At 36.7% G+C, this 23,766-nt stretch overlaps 1 protein-coding gene across 14 annotated transcripts in view; it reads right to left on the reverse strand.

The window, feature by feature from the left end:
• Nucleotides 1–23,766, reverse strand: part of Wnk1 (WNK lysine deficient protein kinase 1) — a 109,230-nt gene that overhangs the window by 27,141 nt on the left and 58,323 nt on the right. For 9 of the 14 annotated variants that reach the window (XM_013110353.3, XM_040737421.1, XM_013110352.3 and 6 more), the window contains exons 6-17: nucleotides 22,816–23,035; nucleotides 21,198–21,528; nucleotides 20,215–20,402; nucleotides 12,628–12,708; nucleotides 5,993–6,124; nucleotides 3,912–4,370; nucleotides 2,646–2,930; nucleotides 1,850–1,947; nucleotides 1,575–1,737; nucleotides 790–906; nucleotides 300–473; nucleotides 74–125 (exon numbers count right to left, since the gene is read on the reverse strand). In XM_013110353.3, the coding sequence (XP_012965807.1) occupies nucleotides 74–125; nucleotides 300–473; nucleotides 790–906; nucleotides 1,575–1,737; nucleotides 1,850–1,947; nucleotides 2,646–2,930; nucleotides 3,912–4,370; nucleotides 5,993–6,124; nucleotides 12,628–12,708; nucleotides 20,215–20,402; nucleotides 21,198–21,528; nucleotides 22,816–23,035 (2,300 nt within the window). The remainder of the gene's footprint in view (nucleotides 1–73; nucleotides 126–299; nucleotides 474–789; nucleotides 907–1,574; nucleotides 1,738–1,849; nucleotides 1,948–2,645; nucleotides 2,931–3,911; nucleotides 4,371–5,992; nucleotides 6,125–12,627; nucleotides 12,709–20,214; nucleotides 20,403–21,197; nucleotides 21,529–22,815; nucleotides 23,036–23,766) is intronic. The other 5 variants (XM_040737426.1, XM_013110355.3, XM_021224753.2 and 2 more) reach the window with 3 other exon arrangements.

Here is a 23,766-nt window from a genome sequence, read left to right on the forward strand (position 1 = left end):
ATGGATGAAGCCTCAAGATTCCATTGTTGGCACATATAACTTCTTATTAATTAAAAATTAAAAAAAAACTTACCAATTTGCTGTGGCATGGATACAGCAATTGGTTGCTTGAACTCTCCTAATTTCTACAACAAACAGAAGTAAAATTATTCTCAAATGCAACCTCCATTATTATGCAAAGCAAACAGTCATATGTGATGAGAACACAAATGCTCATTCTCAGTCACAGGAGTATTGTGTGTGGCAATGCAGAACACTTTTAAATAAACAGAGCCTAATTATTGGTATGGTGAACCTACCTGAGAACCGGAAAAGCCATATTCATCCTTTCCTTGCAGACTCTCCAATCCCTGATCACCCTCAGGCTCCACACTGACATCCTCACTTAGCATTTCATCAGCTTTTTCAATAATTTCCCGCACTTGAGCCACAAAAGACTCTCTCTCTATAGCTAGAATAAAGTCATTGTTCACCTATAAGAAACATGATTATCAATCTATTAGTGCATTTCTTACCATTCTTTTGATGTCTATCTATATATCAGGGGTACTGTGTACTTGGTATTTAAGATACTACTCTTTATAAGACCTCAAATACATACATCAGCTACATCTTACACAAAAACACCTCTAAATCACACACTAGGTTGGGTATACAGGTTTTAAAACAGAAATTAAAATTTACAATTGTCAAAATGAATGTGGATGACAAAATATTACATAGTTGCCTAGGACATGTACTTATGAACAAATACTACAGAAAAGTGTGGAATTTCAAATGGAAACATACCATAATTGTTGCTATCTCTTCAGGGTTGTCACCATCTAGGTCAAATTTGAATGTAACCATTTTCCGATTATGAGTTTCTAATTGACATTCTACTACTCGATCTCCTTTATTTGAAACCTACAAAGAGAGCAGTAATGTTCAGATTTACTACTGAATTGGAGAAAACATATTGTCTGAGGAAGAACACTGTTACCACTATTCCTTGAATCTTAAACTGGCAATACGGAAATCAGTGAGAAAAATCTCAGTCCTCAAGTTCCTTTTATCTTCCATTAGCAAAAGTGTCTAGACTTTTTTCTATTAGTTAGTGGTGCATGCTTTTAATCTCATCATTCAGGAGGCACAAGCAGTTGGGTCTGTGAGTTCAAGGCCAGCCTGGTCAATAGAGCCAGTTCCAGGACAGCCAGGGCTACACAGAAAAATCTTGTCTTGAAAAACAGAACAATAAATAAGCAAACAAAACAACAACAAGATAAATGTGATATTCAATTAAAAGAGACTAAGTGACATTAAATGAAAAGGTTGCCATAAAATTTACATATAGCTGTGGGTGGTGGTGGAACATGCCTTTAATCCCAACACTCAGGAGGTGGATCTCTATGAGTTTGCAGCTAGCCTGGTCTACAAAGCAAGTTTAGGACAGCCAGGACTGCTATACAGAGAAACTCTCGAAAAACCAAAAAGCTATCATTTTATTCTTTGAAGTGAATAGCTTAGACTTGATCTCTAAAATTAAAGTACCAAATTATTTTAACTATACAAAGGTTATATAAGTCAATATTTACATTTAAAATCCTCAGTTTTGGGCGGGAAGTCTTTTCATGACGAGAGCGACTTCTTACAGATTTTCGATAATGACGTTTTGTTGTTCTCCCTTCATGCCTCCCACTGGATGATGGAGCATTCTCGTTACCATCACTCATTCCTGAAGCAACATCTGAATGTGCACTTTGAAGGAAAAATGTTCAATGTATAATGAGATTGAAAGGCCAGTTATTCCTAAATTTCATATCATCCTGCCTACTACTCAATCAAAGGCGTGTTCTTTTAGTTTACCTACCTGTCTACAGATGAAACCAATGTGACAGGCTGGGCAGGCTGTGACTGTGTTATTGGAGTTGGTTCTGGAGGAGCAGTCTGAGAGACTCCCTGAGTACTCTGCGAATAGAGAGGATAACTCAAAACTTGGCAGTTATTGTGTATGTATGTATATAAAAATCATTCACCATTCCTAAGACATTCCCTTTTTGTTTCCTGTTACCCCTCTATGAGTCCTAGAAGCAATGAAGACACTAATAATCTTTATTATTCAAACTCTAAAAACAGTGTGCTTACATTTTCAAAATAAGTTTCCAAAGCTAGTAGTTTCTAATACAGACTGTTGGTGTGAAGTCAGCCAACCTATTTTCTAGGCATTGTGAAACTACAATTTGCCATGCAGACAGCATCTTACCAGAGTGTGCAATAGGGCAGGTAGAGCAAAATGCAGAGATGAATTCAGAACTGTATCCTAGTAGAACAAAAATGATTGCTGGGAGCACAGCGAGATAAGATACTCTTATGAACTGCCAATGGCAAGAGTTTGTGGAAGGAGAAGAACAATGGCTAACGCACTAGCTAGAGAAGTGAAGTTCTAATAGTGTTAATCTTCTCTAAGGCAAACTCACTTCCCAACAGAACAGCCAGTGGCAACAAGGCCCCCACATTGGCATTTCATTCTGCTGTAAGAAAAAGTCATTTAGAAGTTAGACAGTCTCCAAATGAGTTCTAAATCAAGGGAACCTATATCATCTTTGCTATTTGAACCCCCATTTTTATAGATGTTTTCCACATAAACATGCAGTAATTCCATTTACCTCCAGAACTGCTTGCTGGGAGGATGTAGTGGGGGGTTGTTGCGTTAAACTCACTGATGGTTGGGACACTTGAACCTGTCCTCCTACACTGCCCATAGGAACCAAAAGATTTGATTCCACATAAGGCTGCACTACTGTAGGAAAGTAACCTTGGGTGGCCAATGCTTCTGTGGGCATAGGAGGAGGGGCTAGGACTGTAGAATGGATGCAAACAGAAGCCACGTTGGAAGAGGGAACAATATTTGAATCTCCTGGGTACTGTGATGGCAGTCGAGATGGGAAGCCCTGTGACAGAAATGAGGAACGTGAGTTAGTGCAGGTTGGGACATCAAATTAGCAAATCAGTAGATGAGGGGGCAGAGGAAAAAAAGCACAAAGCAAAGAACAGTGCCCCACTTTCTTGTAATTTAAAGAATGAACTGGCAGATAACTTGGAAAATGGTACTCTTTCAATTATACTTTAAACTGATTTCCCCATCCTAGAGATCATTTAAGCAAAACTTGAAGATTTAATTCCTCACAGAAAGAATTTACAACATGGAAGAATGCAAAAATATCTCCCAGGTATCAGTCATATTATGAAATGCTAATCCTCTAAATCTAAACCCTGAACTTTCTTAACATCAAGCTGTCAACATAAAAAAGAGCAGCCTGGAATACTACCACTAACCATATCCAGGTTTATCTAGCTTACCCTGACTACTGCGTTAACTTTTCCTCTTCTTCTTCTTCTTTTTTTTTTTTTTGGTTTTTCGAGACAGTGTTTCTCTGTATTGTTTTGAAGGCTGGTTTGGAACTGGCTCTGTAGACCAGAGACCCATCCGCCTTCCTCTGCCTCCCGAGTGCTGGGATTAAAGGCGTGCGCCACCAACGCCTAGCCTAACTTTTCTTCTAAGTTGTGTCTTCAAAAATGTGTAAGGAATCCTTTAATAGTATCACCCCATTAGTTTCTTTGAGACAAGCTCTTACTATGTTGTCCTGGCTAACGTGGAACTTGCCATGTAGACCAGGCTAGCCTTGAACTTACAGAAAAATGTTATCTGCATCTGCCATCCCAAGTACTGGGATTAAAGGCACACACTACCATGCCTAGCCTTTCATCCTTTTTCAGAATTTTGTTATTTTTATTTTGTCTAGTTCAGAGTGTCAACTTTTGTTATTGTTACTCTGACACTCAACGAGTACCTGTCCTGCCTCAAATTCTTAATGATCTGCCATAAAAATTTAACACTCTAATACCCTCTGAGTTACTGGCTAACACAATACCTGGTACAGAACATCTCCAGAGGGAAGTGGACCCTCAGCAGCTTGTCCAAGGTTAGCTGGTATTCCCATGGACTGAACTGTTGGCTGTAGGAGCTGTGGGTGAACCTGATTCTGCAGCTGATTCACAGGCTGCAGAAGGGTTGGAAGCTGATTAGGAACTACAGTTGATCCCCCTGGGATTGAAGATGCTGTAGCAGATGAAGCCAGGGTGAGCAGAGGCTGATTAATGCCAGCAGCCATTGTTATAGGAATGGATGAGAAACCTGTCTGTGCTGTAGACACATGAGGAGTTGATATGGGAACTTGAGAGACAGGGTACTGTGGGAGTAAGGAAGTAGGAAGTGGCTGTCCCACAGGAAGGAAATGAGCACCAGAGTGGACTGGAACAACTGAGGGTTGTGCAGAAACTGGGATGTGAGGTTCGCCTTGGATAGTTGGTACTGTCTGGGAAACTGGAAGCTGGGAAGGCAAAGAAAACAAAACAGACTTTTTTGTTTAAAAGCAAAGCTGCCAAAAGCAAGATTTACATTATTAGTTAAGAAAAAGAAAAAAAAATCCTGTATACATTAGTATAAATTAACCTGATACATCCTTCAAGAAAGGATAGGAGAGAGAAATATGCTAGTAAAAGTGTCTAACATTTCTAAACCTTTTAATGTAGAAAAATTGTTATGCTTCACTGTTGGCAAAGAAGAGGATCTTTTCACAAGCAAGGATTTATCTCTTCTCTCCTTACTGGTTTATTTTTTGATTTTTGATCTCACTAGGCAACTCAGACTTTCCTGAAGCTTGATAGGTGGCCCAGACTGGACTTAAAAACTTTAGGTTCTTCTGGCTTCTGGCTTCCAAGTGCCAAGACTCCAGACTTGTATCAGAACACATAATTTTTTGTTGTTGTTTATTTAAGTTGTTTTTCAAGACAGGGTTTCTCTGTGTAGTAGCCCTGGCTGCCCTAGAACTCATTTTGTAGACCAGGATGGTCTCATAGAGATCTGCCACTACCACCTAGCTTTATTTATTGGCATGCATCACATACCATGATCCATCAGCATGTCTGCAATCAATTAATCTATGACTGCTATTATAATGATTAAAATCAAATTTCTTTCTGGTGGAATTAGACTTCATCAATATTATGTCTCAGTTTTAAGTGTAAAATGGCTCTATAAAAGTAGGTATAATTAACATAACTCACTGATTCTAGGATTTAATCACTTATCATTTTAAAACTGTGTCATTTAAAAATCTGAGAAGTTGAGATACATGTAAAAGTTAAGAGCTTATGTCAGGATGTACTCAGTAGTAAATAAAACAATAGTGCATTTACAGCTGCTATTATTTTAGTTGAGATGACAATAATATGCTATATACATTTATCTACAAATGGTCCATAGATGAAGTTGATAAAAGGTTATTTTTAAGAACATGCCTTCTACAGGGTAGGTGGGGCTTTGATAGGTGTATCTTGGCCTTAGCGTCTTCTATGCTCCTTGGCAGCCATAATAAGAGTTTTTTATGCCATAATCCTTCCTTCATCTATAACCCTTTCTCCATCTCCTGCTACAATATAAAGGAATTACGGCCTGCCAATCATGGATGGACTGAACCTCTTAAACCATACGAGAAAACAAATGATTCCTTCCTTACAATACTTTTCTTAGGTATTTGCCAGTGATGAAAAAATTAATTAACACAATGAGTTAGCATCTATATGCCGTGAGGGAGAAAACATTGAAGAGCTTTACATGAGAATAAAATATAGCTGCAGACCTAGAACAGCAGATTTAGCTGCCACAAATCTAGAGAATGTCAAAGGCCCAGTTATCAAAAGATTTCCATTTAACCCATTAATTTCAATACTTCTAACTACTTTATACCTACAATCCTCAAATTTCAGTATTTTTACATTGTCATTACTATTGATATGTACCAATTTATAATAAAAATACATGTGTATAATGGGATTTTTTTTACTCCATTTTAACAGATTTTTCACTATTACAAGAGAAAACAGAAATCTGTGTGAAGGGATAAAGTACACGAATATCATTTGTAGCATCTTTTCAGGAATTAGAGTTTACCTGTGTTCCAGCTGACACTTGAGGCAAAACTTGTGGAGCTTGAGGCTGTGCAGTAGTGCCTTCACTGGAAGATGCTGCCTGTGGAAGTGAATACTGTACTGCCTGTTGAGGAGGAGCAGAGGGCTGTATTCCCTGTTGCAAAGAAAAAAAAGTTTTTTGTTTTTCACTGCCAGGGCTACACAGTGAAACCGTATCTTGAAAGAAAAAAAAAAATCACACATACAAACACAAAGGTAATTTGCCAGTGGTGTTAGTAGGTGCCTTTAATCCCAGCACTTGGGAGGAAGAGGCATGCAGAGCTCTGAGTTCTAGGTCAGCCTGGCCTACAGGGCAAAGTTCCAGGACAGCCAAGGCTACACAGAAAAAAAAAAACCAAAAACAAAAAAACGAACAAAACAAAACAACAAAAAAAACAACCCACCAGTCTTTAAAAAAATAGTAAGTAATACTTGAACTCCCATTAGTTTTCTCCAACATGGTCTTCACCCAAACAAGAAATCCTTACTTAATTATGTCCAATAGTTCCTTAGCCCTCATACTAACAACATTTGTTACAAACAGGTAATATTCTAACTTTATGACTTGGCTTTAAGACTTTCATGGAATGGAGACAACATAGCTCAGTTGGTAAAGTGTTTACTTTGAAAGCATGAACACTTGAATTTGGACCCCGCCCCTTTCAGCCCATAGGAAAAGTTGGGTATACTGGCGTGCTCACCAACCTCTCTACATTTGTAATCTTAGTTGTAGGTCTTGGGACTGGTATGTGAGTCTAGTCTATTTGGTGAGTTCCAAGCCAATGAGAGACTGTCTCAAAGGAGGTGGTTGGCATTCCTGAAAGTGACAGTTAAGGTTGACCTTTTGCCTCAATGTGCACTCATATATAAGGTACAAAAAAATTCACAAACACACACCAACTAATTTAGTATTTAATTTTTCAAGACAGGGTTTCTCTGTGTAGCCCTGGCTGTCCTAGAAAAAAAATGACTAAACAAGTAACGTATATTTTACCTGCTCAAAAATAAAACAATTGTCTTTGGCTAAGCCGTGTACAACAGTCTATACTTGTAGTAGTGAAAAAATGTATGTTGCCTTTAAAATTTTATATATTTTCAGAGCAAGGGAACAGACATCATTTAAGACAGATGGCCCAGGTGATCTAGCATCTCAAAACGCCTCTGTTACAGTTTCCTCAGGTTTCTGCAAGACTTGACTTAGCCATTATCCTGAATTTTCTCAGGATCCCCCAAAGTTCCTAACACCCCAGACAGTAAGGAAGTAGTCTAGAGAGAGATGACCAAATTTCCAACATATGGGTTATGGATGTTTATTATCATTTAAGTGTGTCTGGTTACAAATTGTTACTGGTCTTAGTTAAAAAAAAAAAAAAAGAAGCTCATAAAAATTAAATTCAGCCGGGCGGTGGTGGCGCAAGCCTTTAATCCCAGCAGTCGGGAGGCAGAGGCAGGCGGATCTCTGTGAGTTCGAGGCCAGGCTGGACCGACAGTCTCCAAAACAATACAGAGAAACCCTGTCTCGTAAATACCAAAAATAAATAAATAAAATAAATAAAAAAAATTCAAAGATCTCTTTTTAAAGGAAAAGAGGGGGATATGGTATAGGAATGATAAGAAAAAAGGGTAGATTATTGGATTTACTTTAATCTAAAAAACATTTTACATTGGGATGGATTTTGGTTTATTAATACAAACTAAGTTATTTTTGCTATACTATATTTATGTTTCTACTCTTGTCTGGGGTATTGTGCTTATGAAACTCATCTAAAAATGTAACATGTAATTAAGAAATACAGATTTGTAGTCATATTAGGTATGTTTTTAAGGTTAAACAGATATATTTAGACAGTCTCCAAACACTTCAAAGACCTACAGAATATGGCATTTAATGTGTTTAAAATAACCTAATGCTTTTCATGACAGTGAGACATTTCAGATGAGATGATAGGCATCGAAGAACCTTTCCACATGGAGTTTGCTGTCTATGTGGCAAAAGTTAGTCACTGGGCAAGAAACTTCCCTTGCCTTGACTACTGACAGAAGACCAGTAGGATACAAAAGGAAGTGACTGCCAAACTTGGTCGAGAAAAGGTAGGATAGTCCCTTGAGATTCCCTGCTTCTCAAAAGTGTCTGTCAGATATACTAGGGCTATAGGCCAAAACTGGATGCCTCAAAGTTACAGAAGAACTTTGGACAACTGTCCAGGCATCCAGATGTCCCTGTTGTTAGGCAACATTACATTCTGCTGGGGTCTCTTTTTTTTTTTATTTTTTTGAGTCAGGGTTTCTCTGTATTGTTTTGGAGCCTGTCCTGGAACTCACTCGGTAGGCCAGGCTTGGTCTTGAACTCACAGAGATCCACCTGCCTCTGCCTCCCGAATGCTGGGATTAAAGGCGTGCGCCACCACTGCCCGGCTTCTGCTGGGGTCTTTGATGGAGTTAAAGACTAAATAATTAGTCTTGAAGTTTTCCTTAGTTATGAAAAAAAGTAGGAATAAAACTTTAGATTCACAAAGGTAATATAAATAGTATCTTCTCTAAATTTGCCAAATACAAACTGTTTTTGTTGTATATAATTTTACTATGTTAAAGTTAAAACCTTTTTTTTTTTATTTAGACAAAAGGGGGAAATGCTGTGGAATAATCATTCTGTACACTGTAAAAATTGTTAATAAAAAGTTGACTGGCTGGCAGCTAGGCACAATATTCAGAACAGAGAGAATGCTGGGAAGAAGGGTGGAGTCTGAGAAGTCTCAAGCCAGACTTAACATGTAAGTTCATGGATGAGGTAAATCAGCATCAGGGCAGTGCATAGATTAATAGAAATGGGTTAATTTAAGTTGTAAGAACTGGCTGGAGAAAAGCCTAAACTAACGGCTGAGCATTTATTTATTTATTTGCTTACTTTTTGAGACAGGTTTCTCTGTGTAACAGTCCTGGCCTCACTCTGTAGACCAGGCTGGCCTTGAACTCACAGAGATCTGCCTGCCTCTGCCTCCTGAATGCTGGGATTAAATGCACGTACCACCACCCAGATATCAGTCGAGCATTTATAATTAAATTAACAATAAGTCTCTGTGTGGTTATTTGAGAACTGCCTGGTAGGAAAGAAAAGTCCAACTACAAAGATGTAATTTGTTTTCATTTGTTTTGTTTATTTCATTAGTGGTTTTCAGTTGTTTGGTTGTTCAAAATAAAGGAGAGAGCTCCATAAAAGGGAATTGAGGAAAGTTTGTATGAGGTAATTTTTTTTTTGAGATAGTGTTATCACTAGGTAGAGGTCTAGGCCATCTTCAACTCTTTATACCCCAGGTTGGATAAATTTATAATCTTCCTGTCACAGCTTCTGGAACGTTCAGTTTACAAATGTATACAATCATACCTACCAGTTCTCTACCAAAAAATATGTATGAGGAAAAGTCTTTACCTATGGGCATATGCTATTGCCTGTCTCTCTCTCATTCCCATTAAGAATGGAGACTCACATAAAAATCTTGACTCAGTCAATTCTTTCCTGAACATATTCCTTCACAAATTTATCTTTTGGTTAAGTCAAAATGATTTAGGCAAATCAAGGGTGTAGGTGTATATATGTGTACATACACTTGTACAAACATAAGCACATACAGATGTAAATATTTCTAAAATAGTGAAGATCCGCCTTAAACCAAACTGAAGGCTTATTTGTTTCTGTCCCATACTTTTCTATGTTCCTTTTACATGTTCCAAACTGCAATCCCTCCGCCCTTAGCCTGGGATATTCTTTATTGCTATACCAGAGTCTGATTTATAACAGGGGCCCAACATATCATCTCTTCTATAAAGTCTTATTGATATACCCCTTCCAACCAGAAAAGATGTCTACTTTTCTACTAGAGACACAACAGAGTGATAGTGATATGGTGAGCTGTGGGGAAAGATTATTTGGATTTAAAATGTTCTCACCTCTTAGAAGCCATATGTTTGAGAAAGTTTCCCAAACTTCTCAGATTTTAGCTTTCCCATCAGGAAAATAGAACTAATGATAGTCTACATTTTATGCTTACAATTACATTATTTAGGTTCCCTCAGAGCCAATCATGCTAATACATCTTATTTGACTGTCAAAAGGGAAAAAAAACCCCACAAAACAATACACCAAGGTTTACTTGGTTGAGAGTTGAGAAGGAATAAAGGGGTACTTTTTCCTTTTATGAACTTATTTAAGACAACTGACAGGTATGTCAATAGTACCTTAGAGTACTGTTTCTGAGAAATGGTATATTTGGTAAGCCAAAAGTATATGCCATCTGCTTATGCATAATCACACTGGCTAATGACCAATAGATCAGCCAAACAGCGGTGAATCATGCTTTGCCTAGACTTGCTTCATGGAAACCAGTTCAAATAGCTTTTATTGACTGGAAGGACATAGCTGAATGATGATAAACATGATTCTCAGGGCGAACAGAATATGAGTAAGTATCTGAAGGCTTTGTACATGCTCTTATGGAAGACATGCTTATCTTTTCCACAACCTTCTTTATAGCTAGCCATAAATATTGGGAGGCACCACGTTAATATAAATCATACCATTTTTTTTTTTTTTTTTTTTTGGTTTTTACGAGACAGGGTTTCTCTGTATTGTTTTGGAGGCTGTCGGTCCAGCCCGGCCTCAAACTCACAGAGATTCGCCTGCCTCTGCCTCCCGAGTGCTGGGATTAAAGGTGTGCGCCACCACCGCCCGGCTAAATCATACCATTTTAAAGCTTTATTTTTATAATTTCTGTGCATGTACACATATGTACAGGTGACCACAATGGTAAGAAAAGGGTAGCACTTAGAGCTGGAATTATAGGCACTTATAAGCTGTTTGGAATGGGAAATGAACTTAGGCCCTCAGAAGAGCAGTAAACTCTTTCAACTGCTGAGTCATATCTCTAGCCTCTCCATTATAACTCTTGATAAAAACATAAGAAAACAACAACAAATCAGGGTGAAAACATTTTTCATTTACAATGCTCCAATAGGCCACAAGATAAACTACATTTCAGATAAGGTGTACTTCTTTCCTTACTGTAATAACATGGTAGAGAAGGGTCCTTTTCTTCTTTGTATTCATCCACTCACACAGAACCCAGGTAAGTACGGCTTTTTAAATATCTACCACATAACTCATTTTATAACAAGAAAAAAAAGTCACCAATATAGAAAGCTTGAATTTTTGGCTTGCTTAATACCCAAGAGACTCTAGAAAAGTAAGATATATTAGACTACATATGCCTCTTATACAAACTGGTTCATAATTTTGACTACTTTTATTAAATTTAAGATATGCTATAATAATATCTAAAATGGAAACAAAAGAATAATTAATTTGCCGGGCGTTGGTGGCTCACGCCTTTAATCCCAGCACTCGGGAGGCAGAGGCAGGCGGATCTCTGTGAGTTCGAGGCCAGCCTAGTCTACAAGAGCTAGTTCCAGGACAGCCTCCAAAGCCATAGAGAAACCCTGTCCCGAAAAACAAAAAAAACAACAAAAAACAAACAAACAAACAAAAAAAAGAATAATTAACGGTCCATTTATTTGAATTTTCTCCACCACTATAATCAACCATTTAACACTTTCTCAATTTTTTTCTTTTTTTAGATTGTTCAAATTTATTTGTACTTATTCTGACATTTCTATTTATACAGAGAATGAATTTCATTCATTTTCAGTGGTTATACCATTTTGTGGAACCTGGTAACAGATAATATAGACTTTTGAATAACAGCAGTGTAACTATTTAGGAACAAGTTCATTGTTGTAGAAATCTTGGCTTCTAGTAGCTAATAGTTGCTGGGGGGAAGGAATGAAGGGGAATCACTTTCTTCACTTTCTACACCACTGAAAAATATTCCATGTTTCTATAAATAACCCCCTGTGCTAATTAACACTAATTAAGCTCATTGAGTCACTCACACACTTTAGCCATTTTATTAAGGTCTGGTTCTTTTTAAACTCACGTCCTGAATTCCTCGGATATTCTGGGACAAAACCTTCCAGGTCAAAAATTTAATAAAAAAAAAAAAAATCAGATGGGCATGGTGGCGCACGTCTTTAATCCTAGCACTTGGGAGGCAGAGACTGGTAAATCTCTGAGTTACACAGCAAGTTCCAGGACAGCCAGGGCTACATAGAGAAACCATGTCTTGAAAAAACAAAACAAAACAACTTCCTGCAGCAGTTGTGCTCTTTATATTTTAAGTTCCTAACATGCATGCTTAATGTCTGAGGTGGCCAGAAGAGAGCACTGGATCCCCTGGAATTGGAGTTAGATTAGAGATGGGAACAATACATGCTCTTAAACAATTTTCTTTGTATGGTTTACCTTATGAATAAAAATTACTTAAGAAGGCAGATAAATTATGTAACAATTCTTCTAAATTTCAACACATACCTTGTAAATTGCTCATATATACATTAACCAAAACAAAAGATTTCCTAAAATACTACTAAATGCTTGAAATGTTATGCCACTTAATCATCTCCCAAAACTTAGTAAGCCATTTATATCAGCAATCTAACATGAAGGACATAAACAGAACTTCTAACCACTGCTAAAACACAATGTAGCAGATTAACATTCTTATTTACCTGCTGAGGATGTTGGACAGGTTGTGTAGGTAGAACCCCTGCTAAGTTACTCGATGGCTGGCCCTGGCTTTGCCCCTGTGCCTGAAGAAAAAAAGCAAACACAAATTAGAGAAGATTTGTGCACATGAAGGTTAGACTTCTGTATAAATACTTCAGATCCTGAGAAGACTGCTCCATTGAAATGAAAAATCAGTTTGGTAGTATAGTACAAGACAGAACATTTTAAATCACATCTCAGGTAAAAACAAACAAGCAAAAACACAAATACACTGATGTTAGAAATCTACCATTAATGTTGGCTAAAGTTTTACCTGTCTTGAACAGTTACATTCAATAATAAAATTGTCACAGGACAATGGTGGCAAGATATCAACATGAAAAACTTTAATCTGGATAATTAAAAAAAAACCATATTCAAAAATGCTAATCTTACTTTTTTTTTGCTATTTCTTATAGTCATTGTAACTGATAAAAAAAAGTAAAGATCTGATAAAAATCAACTCTTAAACAGGTATGTAATGATTGTCCCAGGTAACAGATGGAAATATCTGAAGTCACTCTAATTGTCAAAACTAGGGGAAATTGTTGCTACTTCTAGAGATGCACCTAAAAGTTCTATAATGACCATTAATATCCCATTCAGAACAAAGGATTGACCAACCCAGAGAATGTCAACCATGTTGGGTCTAAGAAACTGGGCAGTTTATTACAATGAATGAGAAGTCTAAATTAACTGTGAATGAGTGCAAGAATATGTGTTAAGGAAATGAATCCATATATACTATGTACATAGACATATGTTAAGGAAATGAAAAGGCTTTATTGTTTCACTTCAATTTACAAGAGGCTCTTTGAAGTTTACATGGATGTATCACACTCCACTAAAATAATCTATTTTCTTAAAATTTTTATTCTTTGCAAAGCTTGGAGGATAATACGAGCATACAACTCGACAATGCTACTTAAGTTTCTGGGTCCTTCTGCTTCTTACCACTACTCCACGTAACTGATATAGCTAAAGAGTATGAGACAGTCATCACTGATTTCTTTAATTCTGTGTCTCTGTTGATATTTGTATGAGTATGTATGCTCATGTGTGTGACTGCATTTTTTTAATGTATTGAAAGAAGAAGGCCCGCGACACTACTGTTGCTGCTGGCCTTTGCAACCCATTATTATAAACTCATGCAAAACCCAAATTTTATTATACTGTTAATAGCCAACAGAATTTGATATAGTCCTTAATTTAACTGATTAATGCTCTATTTGGATCCTTAATACAGTGGTTTGATTAATACCGTTTCAAAATTGCCCTTTCTTCATTTATTATGCCAAACTCCTAAGAGGTGTTTTCTTAAGTCCTACTTATAATGAAAGGTTCTGTGTTTCTTAAAATGACACCAAAGTTTTCACTACTTCCCATTTTTGCTTTATTGTTACTTTTTTAGTTTTTAAAAACTTATTTAGAGGAAGGAATTATACTAGATCATTTTACTGTATCTAAATAATCAATTGCATTTTCATTACCATGGTAAATTTCAACACAGAGATTAGTCATTAATTCTGACAACTAAAATCACAGGCAAACCAGGTAGTTTCTGCTTTATATAAAGTACAAGTATTGACAACCACAAAAGAAATTCTATTAAGAAAATAAACAACATTCCTCATAAATCCACGATTCAGGGAAATGAGATAGAAAACTTAAAATGCACTGATGCAAAAAGGGTAGTTTAAAAGAATTGTGAAAGTTTTCCTATAACCTGTGGATGGAGTGTAGATCCTCCTGAAGAATGTGAGGCAGATAAGACCTGCTGAGTTGTGGTTCCTTGGGGGAAACAGAAGATAAGTGGGGATTCTTGTAATACTGTCTGAGGCAGGCGAATAAAGGGCAATGAGACGTCAGAGCCAAAAGATGCAGCTGTTCCCCCTGTAGGGGGAGGTGATTGAAAATCACTGAGATCTGAAGAAGTTATTTGAGAGGAATCACTGGAATATTCTGGGCTTCCTATTGGCCAGTTCTGTCCCACAGGCTCTACCACAGAAACGGTCAATTCTGGGGCATGGTTATTACACTGTTCTTCAGTAACAGGCTGCAGATGGCAATGTAATCCAACTGACTGAGGAGGCAGTTCTTCCTGACTTGAGTCCACCGCAACCTGTCGACTTCGGTAAACACGTTGAGGTAAAATTCCACCTCCTTCTCCTGAAGAGGAACTTGGTGTTTGAGCATGAAATTCAAATACACAGTTGCTTCTGTTCTCACTGTTATGAGTTAGCACAGCTGGTGCAGAATGAGGAACAAAGACCGGGTGAAATTTCAAATGTGTAGCATCTGTACTGTTAGGTGCAGAAATACTAGAGAGGGGTGATGCTGGACTAGATCCAGAATCTAATCTTAAATTCTGAAGGTGTCCTACCAGGAAAGCCTGTCCAGATGGAAATTCAAAGACAGAACTTGAGGCAGGGCCCCCAGGCACTGGCTTCTGTTCAGGTATCTGTTTCATAGGACTTGACAATAATGTTGAGTTGTATGAAATACCCTCATACTGTCCTGCCACCTGGGCCTGGTAATGCACCCCAGCTAGATATACTGTTTCCTGAGGAATAAAATAGTGAGCTTCTTCTGCCAGCACTAGTCCAGGTCTATAGTCACTGTAAATCTGGGTTGGCTCAAACACAGGTTGGACCTGCATCTCACATAACTCTCTATTTACTCTACTGGCCGTAGTACCCAACATAACTATGGCCTCTGGTGTCCAGTTAGTTGGGCTGCCACCAGGTGGAAGAAGATTTTGGCCAACAGTTCTCAGCAGGGGTTGGAAGTGGCGAGTTTGGGCTTCCAGGAAGGATGTGCTCTTACGTCGTTGGGAAATGGCTACTTTCGGTGGATAGGTGGGAGGTGGTGAAAAAGAAACTGGACGTTCATGAATAGTTGGGAAAAATATCTGTGATTCTGAGTATGTTGGGGTCCCCCCACACGGATGCGTCATGGACTGAGGCTGTATCAACATGAATAAGACAAGTAATTCATACATTCAATAAGTGAAATTACATTAGACATGCATAGCTGGATAGTACTGTGTAACCCCATGACGTGGCCACACCAAAATTTTAATAACTAACAATGCTTTTGGAAGTTACGTGTATAGCAAAAATCCATTAAATACATCCAGGGCTAATAAAGTCAATCTTTGGCACTTCCTTAAATGAAAAACAGCTGTTTTCCCACAAATCTGCTCTCTCAAAGCAAAGGCATGAATTAAACTTCCTAAGTGATTGATTATTCCATTCATCTATAATAAATGTGTTCATTCTTGAAAGTTTTATTAATGGAAAGAGTTAAAGTCAGAATATTAAAGAACAACAAATAATCCTACTATTTCAATTTAAGCTACTGTTCCATACTTTTGCTGTATTAGTTTATTAGAGGCCTCAGGGTTATTTTCATCAACTAACAGTAGATGATCAAAAAAATTTTATAATGCTGTAAATCAGAAGATACTTTTAGTAGATGGTATAAAACAAGTCAATACATATTTATATAATTTTAGTACTCAAGAAGCTCAGGCAGGGGGATTTTTGAGTACAAGGCTAAACTGATCAATTACACAATGAGACACTGCCTTTAAAAATAGACAACAAAAGGATAAATGATTAGTTTTCTCCCTTCTGTATCCAAAACTACAAATAATTAATAGTTTTACTATAAAAACGTGTTAAAATCATTCTCCTGATCATTGATAAGGGTTGAACACCATGAGTTCTCTAATTGTGACAAATTAGATGAAATGGAGATATTTTAAGATAATAGCAAACCCAATTTAATAGCAAATTTTGTTTCCAGAATTTAAGACTGAACTTAGAATCCTAGCTTGCCAAATACAATGCACATAATTCTCTACCATGGATAGAATTCTTAAAAATATACTGGTTTTAGACTAGGGATGCAGTGCTTCCTTAGCATATGCAAAGGTACAGGTTCAATCATTAACAACACAAAAATGGTGTAGGGGACAGAGAACAACCTCAGGTGTTAGCCCTCACTAGCCAACTTGTTTGAGACAGGTCTCTATTGTTTGATGCTGGCTCCCATGAGATTCTGGAGAGTCTGTTAACACTTCCCATCTCACTACAGGAACACTGAGATTATGAATGTGAACTACTGTGACAAGCTTTACATAGGTTCTGGGGATCTGCACTCAGGTCTCCAGGCTTGTGCAGCAAGCATTTTAGTCACTGAGCCATTTCCTCAACCTGCTAAGAGTATGTTGTATCAAATGCTCACATTTTATTGATTAGTCTATGCCCCATTTTATATAATCTTTGGGGGGAAAAGCACTTCCCAAAGAGGGAACAGCCTTTTTTAGTTTCCTGACATCATTTTACACAAATGATTGGATTAAAATAAACTTTTACTCCTCAATTGACTGGTTAAAAAACAAAGGACTCAACTAGTTGTATCCCTTAAGAATAAATTAAGGCGAGAACACATTTGGATAATGTTCAGTAGAATCTACTTTTGATTAGGCTAATAACGAGTTAATAATGAGTAATACACACTTTTTACTAAGATATGAAAATGCAAATCCTTTTATCAATGGGAGATAAAGTATAATAAGAACTATATAGCATTCTCTTTCCATTGCCTCCTTGCTTTTTATTCTCATTTAAAGTCTTATTACAAAAAAAAAATGCTTTCTATAGGAATAGTTGTTATCCTAAAAGCCAACATTTAACCAAACTAATCATTTAGTTTTGTTTTTTAACCAATTTTTCCGTGCCTGGATGTATTCATTGGTAATAGTTTTTCACTTGTCAGGAAGTTTACAGTTACATACAGTAGTGACAAAGAGGGAAGGCAGGCTGGAGCGTCGATGCTTGCGCTGAGAGGCAGAGTGCATAGGCAGGACACTCTCCAATGCTTTAGAGAGTTTTTCGGCAAAAGTTTCCTCAGGGGCAGTCCGAAGGAGGGAAGGACAAAGAGGTGCAGACAACACTGGTGGTGGGGTAGAAGGAGCACTGGGAGAGATGCGGGATAGAGAGGGAACAGCAGAAAGATGGGGAACACAAACCGACATGCTACGGCCACGACGAGGCTAAACAGAAAACAAACACACATGAAAAACACAGTACTCTGAAAACAAAATAACCAAAAGTACAGTGATAATAGGGCACAGTTAACATAAAGAAATGTTCTACCCTCCCCAATTCTGCAAAGTTAAAAAAAAACTTTGCTCTAAAACCAGTTATGTAACTCTACAAAACACAGTTGGTATATCCTAACTATTCTCTTTGTTCCAGTGGTTTTGTGCAGGATTTCTTGTATGAGAAAAATATCAATTATGATCTTAATATTTTGAGGTAACACCAACTGTTAGTGTATGAATTATAAAAATTGACTACTGGTACCACACAAGTAATGAACTATAGTTACATTAAATAAGAATAAATTCTATTAAAGTATAAAATTTGGAAGATTTTAAGAGTAAATTGCAAGAGCTCTAGAAACTTAAGGAAAAATATTATCTATTTTAGAAGGCAGTCTAAAAAGTTGTTACACTCGCCACTTTCTGTATAAAGGTTAAAAAGTCTTTATCGAATAGAAGAAAAGAATAGCTTTCTGAAGCTCACAAATGGGCAACAGAAATACTATGTACTTTTATAAAAGTCAGTGGGGGAAATGCCTTCACTTTGAATCTTTAAAGAATAAACCCCTATGAGAATTCAGTTTCAGGTATCTTAAGAGAAAGGGTTTAACACAGCTACATAGCTAGTCTAATATCGCAAGGGTGTCTCTGGAGCAAGTTTATGATCTCTTTCTTTCTCAAAACAGGCTGCAAAGAATACTTGGAACCCATCAGTATGTACCACGATTTAGTTCATCTTGGTTCCAGTTTTTTACCTTTGTCTCTCTTATTTTTAAATGTTCTCTCACGACATACATTATCATAAGACATAGTAGGTTCTTGAAATGAGAAAAGAGTAGAATTATAAAATGTTTTATTATTCTAGATACAATTCTTTATAATTACTCTAGAATACTGTCATCAAAAAGCTAGAAACAGTCTGGTTTTAGAGCATCAAATAAATACAGCTATGTTAATGGCTTAAGCATTGAATATTTGCAAAAATGATCAACCTTACTTGTCTTTTAAAAAACAGATATAATCCCCATGATGAGGGAAGCCAAGAGGCTGAAAATAACTGTTACAAAGGGAGAAATTAAGAAGTACTGACAACTAATATTTGTCAGTATACAGAAATAAATCACCCAAGGTCATTTAGGTTAAAGAACAGATTGTTAAATGGTTAGTATATATTAGTTGGACTTCATTATGTTAATGTGGCCATTCATCTTGGGACCTAAGTCCAAAGCAGGACTGATCCATCAATGGACTCCAAAGGAAAAATCTTTTATGAGTGAACGTATTTTCCTGGGGGAAAAAATTCATTTAATGAAGAATTCTACAAAGTTTGGATTAAAAGCCTTCTGGGAAGGAGAGAGGCAAATCAGTTGCTTAAAGACTGTACTAAACAAGTGATATAAAGTGAACAGTTATCATCTAATTCCTTTCTGAAGTATATGGTCTATCTTTTTTCCTCTGAAAACCTCACAGAGAGTCAGCCAAAAAATGGGGATATTTTATTATTCATCTACTTCAACATTTACTATTGCAAATGGACAATGTGCATATACATCATATATATACAAGAATAAACTATTCCAACAAATTACTTCTGTAAGCTGACTCTGAAAATAAACTGGTAAAATAAATACCAAATAAAGGAAAAAGCAAATGAACATATACTGGGAAAGGAACACGCATAGCAACTGATGATCAACTAAATACAAGCAATAAATTAGTCAGAGGTCATACAATAAAGGACTCCTTTAATCTGTAATACTCACATGCAACATTCTATAATAATTTGAAAGTCTTACCTGGTTTTTATACAAAAAAAAAATCTTACAGAAACACTTATTACTTTAGTGAGTAAGCTTTACAAAATTTTAAAAAGCCTTGCTCCACCCACAAATCTTGTTACCTAGTTTATGCCACTTTGAACAGTTTTAATTCCTAGGTTCTGAAGAGACTGCAGTTTAGTCTTAAAGTTCACATAGCTGCTTTGTATAGGAAGTTCAGCTAATTCTCAGTTTTTAATGTGTATTGTTACACAGCTTGAACTATTCCTGGTTATACTCACTTCCTTTAGAAATAACATCAGTCTTCATTCTCTACATTGAGTTGGTTCCACGCTGTCCCAACAGATAGAAAAATCTGCAGCTGTCCAGTATTTGCATATAATCTCTATATTACTTATAATACCGATTCAATTCAAAAGTCATTTAAATAGTGTTATATTGCTAGGGAATATAGCAAGAAAAAGTCTGTACATGTTCAGTACAGATAAAAATGTTAAGCATTTTACTATTTAAGTTCAAGAATGTGAAAACCACAGACAAGGAAGACTGACTAGACCATTTATATTCTCTAGCTTAGACTGACACAAGAAATAACTTGATTGTGGCAGATTACCTATTGGCTATCATTTTAGTATTACTTTTTTTATGCATACACTCACCATACTTGAGGGTGGATACACCCCATGAGGCTGAGACTGTGCTTGGAAACTAGAAGTTGTATTCCCTGGTGCTGTGCCAGTAGAATGTGCCTGTTCATGTTGGGAGCCATAGGAAACTGTCTGTTGGCTGCTCACTCGAGATTCTGTGAAGACAGATGATCCTTGACCGCTGTCAACTGTTCCATCAGCTGAAGGATAAATGAATCATCAGAGAGAGAAGTTATACATTTTAGACTCATTTCATAAAGGTTATTGATTATTTCTTTGTTCAAATCAGGAGTAATTTTTAAAAATGAATGACAGTCTTATCAAGTGGTGTACAACTTTAATCCCAGCATTTGGAAGGCAGAGGAAGGTGGATCTCTTGAGTTTGAGGCCAGCCTGGTCAACAGAGATAATTCTAGGGCAGCCAGAACTATACAGAGAAACCCTATGTGCAAAAATGAAAAAACAAAGCAACAACAACAAAAATTTCTCTAATTATCACTGAATGATATCATCTTAAATTGAATCCAACTTATTACTCTGTGGAGACCTGTGTCTATTTGGTGTTAAACACTTAATTCAATTAATGAGCACTGGTCTCATTAGCCTTTGGTCTGCAATGATATAGTTTTGCTAAAAGAGCTGAACCAGATTAATAGCTTCAATTATAAATAGCAAATTTATTCACCTTTTATTACATGCATATAAATAAACTAAATAAATAGATAACTCAAAACATCAAGACCCCAGAAGTTTTCAAATATCCTTTATCTTAAGCATTTTCTCAATTTTTTTTTTTTTTTTTTGGTTTTACAAGACAGGGTTTCTCTGTATTGTTTTGGAGGCTGTCGGTCCAGCCTGGCCTCGAACTCACAGCGATCCGCCTGCCTCTGCCTCCCAAGTGCTGGGATTAAAGGCGTGCGCCACCATAGTCCGGCTTCACTAACACATTTTCTCAGCTTCACTAACACATTTGCTTACCTCCCCGCAATACTTACATAACACAGATATACTAGGCTGCTGATACTGTAGTTGCTGATGTTGATCTGCCTCAGGTTCTTCGGGTTCTACTTGTGTAGAAACTGAAGCAGAAGTGGTGGGAGCAGTAGGTATGCCAGCGTTAGCAGAAGAGAGCTGCTGAATTCCTGCTTGGGAAACACTTGGTTGTTCAGTCGGCTGTCTGAGACTACTCTCTTCCTGTTTTCTTTTTTCTTGCTCCTCTCGCACCAACTGGCGCTGCTCTCGTTTTCTCTTAATTAATGACACTCTGTCTTTGATAGCTTTAGCCATGGTCTTGTGATCACCTTCACAGACATACCCAGACTCAACCTATAGAGTAAAAAGGTATACTAGGTAAAACATGTTATCTAGAGAAAAAGACTTCAGGCCAAAACAAATTAACAAACAGTGATGTACAAAAGTAAGCTAGTCTTTTTTGGAGGGGTACAAGTGTGTATTTTTTAAGTCTTACAATGTAGTACAGTTGGCCTCAAACTTGGAATCCTCTTGCTTCAAGTTTCCAAGTCCTGGAATTACAGATGTGTGCCACTACCATCAGAGACGTTAGGATTCTTCTTAACCAAACAGTAAAATTACTAGTCTCCATTATGTTTCCCCACAGTTGTGGTAAACAGAGTGTATCTCACCATATCTATAGAATATTACATAAAATTAACAATAAAAATAAGTATCTCTTTCATATCTGTCCCTTTCTCTACTATTGAATAGTTTTTAAATAAATCCTAGAAAGGTTATTCAATGACTACTTTGTCTAATAATTGGCTATTTTAGGCACTGTGACATACCTAGATTTGGTTAAGGGTTTCATTTTAGAAGGGATTTTACACATATTTAAAGTAAGGATACATCAAAGTGACCAGTAACTTTTGAACTTGAAAACACTTTTCAAAGTAAAAACTGTTTGCATAATATTTATTTTTATTATTTAAATCGTGTGTGTGTGTGTGTGTGTGTGTGTATGTGTATGCATGTAGAAACCAGAGGCATCCAACCCCTGGTGCTGGAACTACAGGCAGTTGTGAGCTGTTCTATTTTGGTAGCTGCTGAGCAACCTCTCCAGCCAAAGTGAAAAGACCTTATAATTCTGTATCTCTCTATAATGTTTATAATGATGGATCAAAAGCTAACCAATGTTTAGAAGCAATTCCAAAGTTGGTCTGATTGGATATACCTATAAGCTCAGCACTCAGGGGACAGAATGACCATGACTTCAATGTTCCCAAAGCAAAACAATATAACACATTTTAACTAGAGTTAGCTACAAATGAGTTATTTACCTTTATAGACTTCAGAAAGACTCTAGAATGCATTCCAGTCTTCTATTTCATCCATCCACTTATAACTACATCTTATTTTCCTCAATAAAAGTTTTAAAGGACTAAAACCCAACCCCATTATCAAAACAATACCAAAAAGTATAAAAAAAGGACTTAAAGGAAAAATCATAGGAAACCCCCCTTATTCAAAGACAAAACATATGAGATCAATACAACAACCTCATGTTAATGAGACATGCAGCATTCATCCATTATTAATTTTTTGGGGGGCTATCAGTATCAGCATACATAAATCTACAACATTTAAGGGCCATTTTACCATTTCTTGAGCAACATCTTCTGGTACGTCCCTCTCCAAGTCAAAGGAAAACTCAATAGCTTCATTGTCTTTGTATTTTCCCTTTAGTTTCTTAATATCTTCAATACGCAGCCATAATTTAATAGCTATCTTTTCTCCATCATCTTCTTCTGCTAATTCTACCCGTACCCCTGTTTCCTCCTGGAAAAAGGCATGGTTCAAAAGGTCTTTGATGGAATATCTTTCAAAGAAAAAGAAAATTAAGAAAAAAAGTTATTAGTTTGAAAAGGCCATTTTTCTTTGTCTTTCTGATACAGTATCTCACTATGTTACCCAGGCAAGCCTCCTACAGAGTACTTACAGGCATGAGAATGACTTTCAAATATATGTGTTCACAGTTAAATTAAGGAGAAAAAAAAATCTATGATGGGAAAATTTGTGATTCATTTCAGCATTAGTCCATCGAAATAGTAACGTTGCAAAGTTGTGTGTGTGTGTGTGTGTGTGTGTGTGTGTGTGTGTGTGTGTGTGTGTGTGTGAATAATGGGTTCCAGGACCTTGCACATGCTAGACAAGCACTTCTACATCCTCAACCTATCTTCATAAGTCAATTTGTTTTATTAATAACAGCTGACAGGGATAATTTTTAAACCAAATGATCTAATCTTATTAGTTAGTAGGATACGATTATGGAAATAAAGCATAGAATAGCAAAGCTTCAAAATACCACAAAAACTTAGCAAAACAAATGAACAAACTGTGTATGACCTTGTCTGGCCTTTGAACACTATTATAAAATGAAGGCAGAAAAGGTTAAGATTCTTTCTCAAAGTTCTACAGTTGTAAATGATATAATCATAATAAAACATAAATTTATTGATTTCTAATTTGATACTTTCTACAACAGCAACTTTTATTTACTATAATAAATTCCTTCAATTCCTTGTCAACAACTTGTAGATTAAGCAAGTC

This window comes from Mesocricetus auratus, unplaced genomic scaffold (genome assembly GCF_017639785.1).
Source record: "Mesocricetus auratus isolate SY011 unplaced genomic scaffold, BCM_Maur_2.0 Super-Scaffold_100676, whole genome shotgun sequence".
NCBI classification, from domain to species: domain Eukaryota; kingdom Metazoa; phylum Chordata; class Mammalia; order Rodentia; family Cricetidae; genus Mesocricetus; species Mesocricetus auratus.